At 36.8% G+C, this 12,047-nt stretch overlaps 1 protein-coding gene across 1 annotated transcript; it reads left to right on the forward strand.

Moving 5' to 3' along the window:
- Positions 1-9,095: 9,095 nt before the first annotated feature.
- On the forward strand, positions 9,096-11,317 carry LOC130988774 (probable pectate lyase P59). Its single transcript, XM_057912731.1, has 4 exons — positions 9,096-9,539; positions 9,939-10,614; positions 10,690-10,929; positions 11,006-11,317. The coding sequence occupies exons 1-4, from the start codon at positions 9,334-9,336 to the stop codon at positions 11,231-11,233; spliced, it is 1,350 nt and encodes a 449-aa protein (XP_057768714.1). The 5' UTR covers positions 9,096-9,333; the 3' UTR covers positions 11,234-11,317.
- The last annotated feature ends 730 nt before the right edge of the window (positions 11,318-12,047 follow it).

The following is a 12,047-nucleotide window of genomic DNA, read 5'->3' on the forward strand; positions in this document are numbered from 1 at the left end:
AAGTACGTTTTTAAATTGAAGTTGCAAAGTTGGATATCATGAAGTATAATATTACAAATCATTACAACCTCAAAATTACAAATACTTGTGTATTTTCTATTTTTCGTGTATGGATATAAATAAATTTAATTGATCAGTGAAATATTAATATAACGATTTTTAGAAATTTAATAGTTTTTGGATATGAAAATTGATTAAAAAATAAAAAAAATAACAATGAATGAGAATTGATGAAAATTAGAATGGAGTGATTATACGACGCCACATAGGATATAATTTATTTTATTAGAATATTTATATAATGATTTTTTATATATTTAGTTTTTAAATATATCATGAAGAAAAAATTACTTATTGCTAGACGATTGCTTCGATAATTTATAGTGGACTGATACACCATGATGAAAATGCAAAGCTTACAATTAATCTGTACATCCAACCGACCCTTAGATCATAAAAATACGAAAAACTAAATAATTTGAAAAGCAAGAAAAATATTACTAACAAAAAAAAAAACCTTGCATGGTGAATTCAAAGTGTTTAAAAAGATACCCAAAAAATCATGTTAGTCATACAAAACTTTATAATAATGCATTTCCAATCTATAGGATGAGAGACACACGTGTCACAAGAAAATAAAATTTATTATTTGGGATGAGGCACCGATAACTCACAGAGACTGCTTTGAATCACTTGAAAGAAGCTTAAAGGATATATTATGAGATCTTCCGATAGGGCTAAAAGACCTTTTGAAGGTTTGGTGGTTGTTTTAGGAGGCAACTTTCGACATATATTCTCCGTGATCCCTAAGGGAAGTCAGTTTGATATCATGCATGCCATCATAATTTCATCTTAAACTAAGGAATACGTGTTAAGTTCTCAAGTTAACTAAGAAGATGAGATTACGTGTAAGATACTCTTAATCGCAATATATAATCTAATAAATTATATTAGCATGCATAATTTATTCAAATGATCTTTATTCCAATCAAATGAATATTATTTATGTATAAAGAAGCGATCACGTGTATTTTTTTTTCTATGCAATAGCACTAGACTGATAGTAACTTAACTTGGGGAACACGTAATTAAAGGCAAACAAATTTTAGAAAAAAAATTGCGCAACAAGTTTCTTATAACTAGCTAGAATGATGATAAGTCCATCTGATTTCACAAAAATTTCTGTCAGCTAGGTTCCAGATAAGGCAATTCCCTGTTAATTTTTGTTTTATTATGATAATAAGCAAGAGTTAGAGTGTTGGGAACTTAATGAAATATCCTAGCCCTAGTTTTGATGATACCAAAATCATTAGGTTTATTTGTAATAGACTAGAACTTTCCGAACTCAACTGTTGGAGTTCACTTTCTAGTTTGTCTAGTGTTCTGAAGACTGAAGTGTCACACCCCAATTCTTGAAGGAATAAATACAATCAATGTGCAACTATTTTATAGGAATAACATAAGGAAAAATCCTTATTGAACCCGAATAATAAGATAACAAGTCAGGCTAGTCCCCTTTGGATCACAAGTTTTGTTTCATGCTTCTGACAACCGACATTCATTAGCATAAATCTAGGAGTTAAGAGTCTAAACTCGATTAAGGATATTATTTGAAATTTAATATGAAAGCCTTAAGTTAGGGAAAACAAGAGACAATATATTATTTAGTGCTACAGCGGAAGTCTTAATAGGAAGTTGAACCCTAGCCTCAGCTCCGTCCCGTCAGCACTAGCCAGCCAACCTGAAAACATTTGAAAGTATTTTTGGGCTAAGTACTAATGTACTCAGTGGGCATGCATTTTCTAAAACATTTCATATTTTCGTAAAGATAGTTTATCCAATTATAATTGACATAACTTAGAAGGTTTTAAATTGAAAGAACTTCTAAGCATGTTAAAACATTTTTCATTTGTGCGCACATGTCACACTCCCTTTCCGTTACTCGCTGTGATCCCGGACCTTTTAGTCACCGACGGATCCATTTCTCCCATTGCACTTGCCCTGAGGACGTAACTCAGACAAGTTGAATTGACCTCGGGACGCTACCCAGGCAGGCCTTACATGATACATGCTCCGAAACACATCCCGTCGAGCACCCTTATAACGCCTCATACATGATTAGTGCCCGATGGAGATCAACCCACCAGGTCAGCTAATAGGTGTACACAATTCTCAAATAACGTGTTAGGTCAAGAGAGAACCTCGATCGATTCATTGTTGCGAGCCTTAAACGGAGCAGAGTGCACAAAATATTTTATTGGATAAACAGTTTGCATTTTATTGAATAAACAATTTGCATTTCATTGAAACATTTAAAGCTTAATAACTCAATCATACTTTATACATTTGGAAAGTAAGCCCACCTGGTTAGGCAAAGCCTGACGATGATAATCACATAAATTCATCTCGGAGAAGCAGCGCTAATCCCCTTGGTTCACAAAGTCTACAAGAAATTCTACTCTTAATAGGTCTCGTGAAGCTAATCTTACTCCTTAGTGAGTGTGCTAAACATTCTATGATTCATCACGCCGGGTTTTCAAAATTTAATAAATATTTGAAAACTAAAATTCTTAAGTCAAGGACACCAACAATATCCTTACTCGATTTTTTTATTAATGGATTTAATGAAAGCCAATTTTAAATCATGATGCAAATGCATAGTTCATTTCATACTTTAATCATGTAGTAAGTGATTACACTTAATACATGCACAGCCCACATCTTAAATAAATAAATTCAGTGGCCCAAACTCTTTTATCTAAAGAATTTCGCAGCCCATAATTAAAAGAATTAGTAGTCCATCCCAAATAAAACAACCCACTCATTTTTTTATAAACTTTCGGCCCAATTGCAAGAAAAGCAAGGCCCATTAGCTCAAGCCCAAAAGCCCCAACCCCTTTCTTCTTCTCTCCCTCAAAACGTCCACTCACTTTTTCTCTCTCAAAATGAAACCCGCTCAACTCTCTCTCGGCTCACACAGATCCGCCCGGCTCTCTCTCTTCTCCGGCGAAGCAGCGAACCAGCCGCCGCCCGTCATCTCCTATCCGACTCACCACATCATCTTCCTCTCTCCTTTACCTCGGTCACCGCCGCCCACCTGTGAGCGGCGACGCCGTCTCTCTCTTCCCATAAACCCCCAGATCCCCCTCTCGACTCTCTCGCTCTCTCTCCACACACATACTCAACTGCAGCAGCAGCCGCCGGCGAGGCGACGGCCGCCGCCGCACAGCTCCTTCTCCCTCGCTCGTCTCTCGCCTAGCCCGCTCGGAACGACGGCAGAGCCACCGAGCCCTAGGCTCCCAATCCGTTATCCTCCCTCTGAAATCCGACGACGACAACCACCGGCGATGTCTCCGCCCCTCATCTCTCTTCTCCTCTAGTTCCGGCCGCCGCCGCTCGTATTTCGAGCAGCAACGCCGCCGCCCTGCAAGCCCTAGGTTTCCCCTTCCTCAACTCCGGCGATCAGGGCAGCGACGACGAGGCCGCCGCCGCCTGAACTCCCTCGGTTTCCGGCCGAACAACAATAGCCGCCGACTGCTGCCCTCTCTACCACTTCTCACCAAACTCGACACTTACAGCAGCACAACCCACACAACATAGCTCAAGATTCAAGTTCGAAGCATGCTTGTTTATCAATATCTATCTCATAGCTTATGTTCTAAATGTAAAATCAGTCCATAAAAATCATGCTTGAATATATAACAAGGTAAGGTTCATATATTTATTCAGTTTTCTTGTTTCTCTGTAAACACATGTATATGGATGAAATGGGTCATCATGGATTTGAAGTCTGTGAAGGTTTGATGTGCTACAATTGCAGTGTCATAACTGAATGAGCAAGTATAAAATAGATAGAGAGATTCAAAGATGAAACCTCTGGTTTGAGTAGCTGAAATCTGAGTTTTGTGGCAGCTTGATCCATTCGCAATATGGCTGAACTCTGCACTTGGATTTCTTTGGGTTTGTTGGAACTAAAGAGTAACTTGAGGGAGAAATGAGATTGATCGAAAATGCCTAAGTGGGGAAGAGATAGGTCCTTTATTGAAGTGAAATGACTTTGTAGAGGTATGGCTAAAGTTAAGGTTGATGTTAAGTGTTGGATGAAAGAGCATGGTGAATAGGTAGTAGGAGGATGTAGTTGGTGGCTGTAGGAGATGATATGATATGACTAATTAAAACTATTCAAATAAAAATTGGATCTGTAATGTAATATTCGGGTATCACTAATTTAAAATGCTCGTGTAAAATTTTAATAATACTCAAATTTAAATAAACATATTATGTACAAAAATTTAAATAATTAAACATTTACAAAGTTTTATAAATAGTTTTTTTTTGTTGGAATTTAAAATAAACTCGTTTTTATTCGCCAGCGTGAATCGTCTCATACTTCTAAGTTCAAAATTTACTCTAAATTAGCTAGGGAAAAGTGGGGCGTTACATGAGGACTGAAGAACACAATTGAGTTAGCAATAAAAGGCCAGGTCAAATACTGATGTTTTGACTGAACGAGTTTCTCACTGAAGAATCAGTTATGACTGATTTATCAATGCTGGCTACGTGGACTTAGCGGACTGATACTAAAGTCAAGTATCAGTTGACATTCTTCCTCGGACTGAATCTGCAGAGTTAAAAGGAAGCCACACACTTTCAAGTACAGCCGCATTAAATGCAGAGATATTGAGGATCGTCCTTTCTCTGCAGAGCATTCCTTTTTGGTGATTACTTTTCAGATGCGCCTTATCTCCTGTACTTGAGACACCGTTTCTCACCAAACAAGGAACCTCGAAGATTGAAGCCTCAGCCAAATTCGAATTACTCTCACAACGGATGAATTCTTGAAGACCATCTCCGCCAACAGATCTATTCAAGACCTCTCCTATAAATAGAGCTCGAGGATCACTTCAATCTTAACCGATTCAAAAGCACAAGCTGAAATGTTGTCAAAATTACAACTCGGCCATTCAAAGCCTTCAAAGATTTGAATCGAAGAAGAGAATACCCAAAGCATACATTCTCTTAGATCCTTAGACAAATACATCGTATATCCAAAGCCTAAGTTTCGATTACAGAGAGCCTGTTCTCTGTGATCTAGTTGGTACTTCAAACCTTATTTCAACTGAGCGAAAAATGTGTTTGAGTAAAGCGGAGTTCAGACCAGTGTTCTGACTCCAAGAGATCTTAGCCATCCGCTGAAAAGACATTATTGTGTCTTAGCGTGCTAAGAGTGAGCGAGAAATCCAACCCAGTGTGTTGGTACTGAAAATCTAATTTTCAGTTGTAAGGTTTGATGTGCACCCGTAAGCACTAGCCCAGAGTGTTTGTCAGTGTGATCAACTAACTGTGGACGTAGGAACTTGTTCCAAACCACGTAAAAATCCTTTGTCGTTTACGCTTTCAGTTTTACTTTCTTATTTGTGCAGAAACGTGTCTTTAACTGAAACTGATTAATAGCAAAGTGAAACTATTATCTGACAACGTGATAATCAAAGGCTTTTTCAAAAGATAAGTTTTCCGCTGCCAGTGTTAATATTAGTCTAACTGATAAATCTTCGGATAATCAGTAAGATTCATAATACTCATCTGTTTTAAAATCAAGACTGAAGCTCTACGTGAATATCAGTTAAAGCCTTGAGCCTAACTGATATCTTTACTGAAGTAATTTCAGTATCAGTCTTCAACCTTTGTTTAACTGAGTTTTCGTTAACTGTCAGTATCAGTTGATACTTTTTCAGTTAACTTCCAAAGGTTTTTCTGTGAGTTTTGAAAAATAGCCTATAGGTGTATCCCCCCCATACACCTATTCTAGACTTTTCGGGACCTAACATAGAGACAATCTCTTTCGAGCGTATGGTTATACATACTGAAATCTATTTTCAGTCATGAACAAATGTACGTGGAAATCTCAAGAGTAACTAGAAAAATAGGTCTAAAGATTTTAGTATCAAATGAGAATGGTCATACGCATGACACAACAATTAACGTGTGTATGATAAAATTTTCGATAAATTAAAAGGTAATTATAAATTTAAGAATGTATTCAAACTTTGAAAGTTGAAGTCATAATTGATGTATTATTTAATTCATTTTGTTTTAATGTTTTTCAGCAACTGATTGCAACCACATACATCTAATTTAGATAAAATTCAAATAAATGTAGTAGATTAACAGTTTATCTCTTAATATTTTGTAGGTCAATAATAAGATATCTAATTTAAGTCAACTTTCAATAAAGGGTTAAGGTGCAGATTAGTCCCTGAACTCGACCCCCTAGAGCGTTTACCCCCCCATTCTCGGTCAAGACGCGTTGACCTCCCTGAACTCCAGAGATAAGGGTGCAACTTAATCCACACACTTAAACGGCGTGAAACGTCGTTTCTTCTCTTTTTTCTTTTTTTTAATTAAAAGTGCGGGCCCCACATCCAACAATTTGCAACGGGAATGAAATTAGAATTGAGAGTTCAAATAGCAAGAACCCTAATTTAAGAATGTGTCTTCTAGAAATTGAGAGAGATGAATGAATTCAGGGGGAATTAGGTTAGAGTTTCTTCATGATATTAATATTCGAACTTTATCATGAGTTCGAACTCAGGTTTCGGGTCTTGTTCGTCGCACGGTCTCCGACAGATGGAGAACAAAAATGAGGTGAGGTATTGTTATTGCAAATTTGGAAGCAAGAAGTTGAAACCTATGAGAATGACTTCATGGACGAACGACAATTCGGGGAGAAGGTTCTATGGGTGTAGAAATTGGAAGGTACATTAATTTTTTCGATAACTCGTTTGGTTGTGGTATATTGATGGAAAAAACATTGATGCATACCTTTTGCAGACCCAAAATTGTAGTTTTTTTTATTGGTATGATGAACCAATGTCAGAGAGAGCTAGGGAAGTTATTAACTATTTCAAGAGGGAAAACATGAAGCTTGTGAAGATGCATGGAAATTCGACTCCACCCACTGATTTTGAAGCAGAAATTACTCATCTTTGGATTGAAATTGAAGCTTGTAAAGAAGAGTCAAGGGTTGTTAGAAGGAAAAGCCGATTTCTTGTAATTATTTTGATTATATCTTGGTTTGTGATGATGAAGCTTCTTATAACTTGAAAGTAGTTATTCCTTAGTTGATGTATCTTGTTTTTGTTTCAAATGAATGAATGAAGGTTATCTTGTGTTCAATCTTCCAATTTGATCTAAATTATGTGAAATGTATCTTGTGTTTGTTGAATGAGTTACATAAGCCAAAAATAAGTAATGTGAAACTTTCAAAAATAATTTCTGAAATGAAGATAATCTGAAAAAACTTGACAGCGTAAGCATTGAGTTTTGAATGCAGAAATTATAAGCAAAAACTGAGTTTGAAGATCCACACATTGTTTCATCAGCATAACAGTTGTAAAACACAAAATACTTTAGCTAACATTAATATAAACATGTTCTGATCCAAAAACTAGCAAAATCCAAAGCAAAATGCCTTTTCTTCAACTGGTGGTTGTGGATCCAAGAGTTGAAATGATATTTTTGCCTCTAGGACTTCTTCTAAGAACCGGTTCTTGATCCACAGATTCTTTCTTTCTTCTTGGTGCTTTGAATGGTTTCTTTTGATGTTTATCCTCCTTCATTGTTGAGGTGCTTTCTCCTCTCTTCCTCTTATCCCTCCTTAGCTTTGCTTCATTAGGTATGGGGTATCTTGTGTTTGGGTCTGCCTCCCTTGGTGTACCTTCATCTATCACCATTGAATGTGATCCTCCGGGCTGTGCAACCAATACAATGTATAGTTAGTTTAACATTATTAGAAAGCCCTACTTTCATTATTATAAAGTAATGTATATTGAAAATTACATTAAGGATCTGTTTTCCACTTTCAATGTTGACATAAAGCCCTACTCCACTCATCTTCTTTCTGTTATTTGCAGAAGTAGAAGGGTTAACGCTGAAGGAAACAATATGAAAAGGAGATGGAGAAATTAAAAGCTGATAATTTTGGAGCTCATGAAGAACAAGACGCAAACATATCCACATTAATTCCGGCGAGGCAATAAGATTATAACGGTCGGTTTGGAGTCCAGACGTGCATCTTCCGCGGATAAAATTCAACGTCTCATAATTTTGTGTGTGTCAACTTGTCCCACTTTTACATTTGTTATAAAAATAAATTTTATTAGTGCATTATGAATTATATATACTGAATTTTTACTTTCAATGGCTATTTTTTTTTTAAATAATTATATACCATAACTTCGAATTTATCAACCCTAATAATAACAAAAATAATTATATTCTATAATTTGACAAAATAAATCCTAATTATTATTAATAACAAAATTAAATCAAACCATATAAAATAAAATTAAAAAAATATGAAATAAAATTTAAAAAATCGAAAGTGAGATACGATACCCTGAATCTCAAGTGCATCTCTCAACTACCTCAACCTCTCACTACAAAAAAAAAAAAATCCACTAGTGATATGAGGCTTGATAGCTATTATGTATGTCACAAAAATTAGTGGCTTTTGATGGTGTAACTATTAGTGATTAGCTACACCATCAAAAGCCACTAATTTTGTGACGCACATAATAGCTACCAAACCTCATGTCACTAGTGAAAACTTTTTTTGTAGTGAATTTTCTCGTCTGGCAGGATAATATTATCCATTCTTGAAGTGAAAATAATAAAGGAAAAATGATGAACTTCTCTTTTAATTGTGTCAAATGTTAGAAAAGAAAGGAGACATTTAAAGGCATAAATTTTTTTATCCATCATTTTCCAATAATAAATTTATCTATCCAAGTAAACGCACCCTTAAGGGTGAATACGGAAAATTGTTGTTTATTGTTGTTGTGTGTGTTTTTATTTTTTTAATTAGCTATTTGGGTTATAATTTCAAACTTATAATAGATTATTTGAACAATCAAATTAGTATAAATTTGAAATAGTCAAAACAATTGAGAACCAACGCAATGATCTAGGAATTTGTGTATAACAGAAAACTTTCCCACCATCTCTATATTGGGAAGAATAAGCCTTGACTGACGGTTGAAAAACTGCATTACCAGATTTGAAACAGAACCATCAAATAACTCACATATACAACCTTAGAAACTCTGGCAATATCTAAAATCCATTATACATGCAAACACAAAAAAGGAAATAGGTTATTCGTAGTTTTCAATACAACTTCTGTTTCTTACCTCCAAAATATGAGCCTAGCTCGAAATATATATGTTCTAGCTTAACGGAGAGTCGGAACCCGAAAAGCTACAGTGTAGTTCGAGCGAGCTAGGCCGAATTTAAGCCATTTGAATAGTAAGAGCTGAGCAGCTAGGAAAGAAAATGAAAGAAATTAAGATGAATTCATGGTTGTTAATGGTGTGTTTTGGTTTTGGTTTTGGTTGGATGTCACAAGTCGTTAATGGTAATATTGGAGAATGGGATGAGGTGTGGAAGAAGCGCTCCGAGGAGTCTTGGAATAGAACTCTTGAGACCTATGAGCCCATCCCAGAACACATAGTTAGTCATTTGAATGTGCATGCCAAAAAGTAAGTATTAATTTGTTTATATCGATCTCTTACAATTTTAATGTTATACTATATCTCATTTCTTTATGTTATCCGTCAAAAATCAGAATAATATTTTCAGGCTTTTAATTTATAAAGAGTCGTGTGTTTCGTATTACTTCTTATCAAACAAGATATTAGGGTGTCATAGGTATATTATATACCCTAATCACCTGTACCTAACGAGCTAACTCTAAATGTATTGAGAATTGAAAATGAGTGCGCGAATAAGTCAATAGTTTATACGAATAAATCAATATTGTAATGCATGGACAGACATTCTCGTCTGGGTTCGAATCCTGAAGAGACGAGATTTTCATCATATTAACTGGATACGGCTATTCGTGAGTTATTATAAGTGATGTAAGGGATATTGTGCAGGGCAGTAAAGGAAATAGAAAAAGTAAGTTCAGATGCAAATAGCACAAGAAGGGAGCTACTAAGGGGGTACACGGGTCCGTGCATGGTGACAAACCCGATCGACCGTTGCTGGAGATGCCAGCCGAATTGGGCGCAGAGGCGGTTCAGGTTGGCCGACTGCGTCTTAGGGTTCGGATACAAAACGACCGGCGGCAAGAACGGCGCCTTCTACGTGGTGACGGACCCTTCGGACTCGGACTTGATAAGCCCTAGGCCGGGAACCCTACGGCACGCCGTGATCCAGAAGGAGGCGCTGTGGATCATCTTCGAGCGCAGTATGCTCATCGTCCTCCAGCAGGAGCTCATCATGCAGGGCGACAAGACCATCGACGGCCGCGGCGTCCGCGTCGACATCGCCTACGGCGCCGGCATCACCATCCAGTTCGTCAGCAACGTCATCATCCACAACATCCGGATCCACGACATCGTCAGCAAGAGCGGCGGCATGATCAGGGACTCCGTCGACCACTACGGCTTCCGCACCGTCAGCGACGGCGACGGCATCTCCATCTTCGGCTCGCAGAATATCTGGATCGACCATGTCTCCATGAAGAATTGCAGCGACGGGCTGATTGACGCCATCGAGGGCTCCACGGGCATCAGCATCACCAACAGCCACTTCACCGATCACGATGAGGTGAGCTATCATTATATACATGATCATCAATTCATTGCTTGATTGTGTATTCTATTTTGGCATTGGCATTGGCAGGCGCTGCTCTTTGGTGCCAATGATTTAGCGACTTACGATGACAAAATGCAAGTGACGGTAGCTTTCAACCATTTTGGGAAGAGACTGGTGCAGAGACTGCCACGGTGCAGATTTGGATATTTTCACGTGGTGAACAATGACTACACTCATTGGAAAATGTATGCGATTGGGGGAAGCAGTCATCCCACCATCATTAGCCAGGGCAACAGATTTGTGGCGGATCACCCTTTTGCGAAGCAGGTACATTAATATTACCTAAACACCCTGTGCATCAAAAAGTAGAAGTTATATATAATGATGGTTGAAATGAGTGTAGGTGACGAAGAGGGAGAAGTCTCCAGAATCAGAGTGGATGAAATGGACATGGGTATCAGAGGGAGACCTATTTTTGAGAGGTGCATATTTTGTGGAATCGGGCGATAAGGATTGGACGAAGAAACATCCGGAGCTGTATGACAAGATTATGGCAGCTCCAGCAAAACATACAGCAGAAATGACCAAATTTGCAGGCGTTCTTGGTTGTACGGTGGGAGAACCATGCTAAACTAAACCATAATTAGGAGTAGATCATTCATTGTACAAATGTATGAATTTAATTTCAAGTAATTTCATCTTTATGCTTCGTTTAGTTAATTTGGATAGAGATCACATGTATGTCGTACGTGCTTAATTAATTTTGTAAACTTCGGTTATATACTTTGTGGAATTCTGTGTATGATATGAAACATTGTACATATAATGATCAGCACCAAACTTTTTGAAGGAATCGAGAAATAAAAAGTTTATTTCAGTTTCTTTTTATGTGTATGATCTACTTTCATTTTGCTTTAAATTAAGAAAAATACACATCTCCAAGCCTTTTTAGAAGGAAAATACAATAAATTTTTAAGCTTCAATATGCTATAATTTTCTAGAGTGTACGTTTCCTTCTCTAACACAGAAAATTTCAGTTGAAAAGTCAACTTAATTCAGTTAATAAACTGCGCTTGGAACTAAATTAGAAGTTGTACCATATACATAAACATTGGACGTTGTGTAAATACAGGACAAATTTTTTTCGGCTTATAATTGTAGAATAAATTTTTAAAAATTCAGTATAAGTAGGATAAATTGAACCCAAAATAACAATTTGTCCTACAATTGCAAACTCGAAAAAATTTATTTTACATTTACAAAACGGTCAAAGTTACATACGGGCCTAAAAAAATGAAAAAGAAGAGAGATTTTTTTTGTAAATTTCAATCTTTAAATAATACTCCCTTCATCCCACTCCAATAGGCTCACTTCTTTTAGGCACGGATATTAAGAAAACATACTTTTTAGTATGAAAGTGGTAGTAAAGTGGTGTGGTCCACACC

The sequence above is a fragment of the Salvia miltiorrhiza genome, chromosome 6, assembly GCF_028751815.1.
Source record: "Salvia miltiorrhiza cultivar Shanhuang (shh) chromosome 6, IMPLAD_Smil_shh, whole genome shotgun sequence".
Classification (NCBI taxonomy): Eukaryota; Viridiplantae; Streptophyta; class Magnoliopsida; order Lamiales; family Lamiaceae; genus Salvia; species Salvia miltiorrhiza.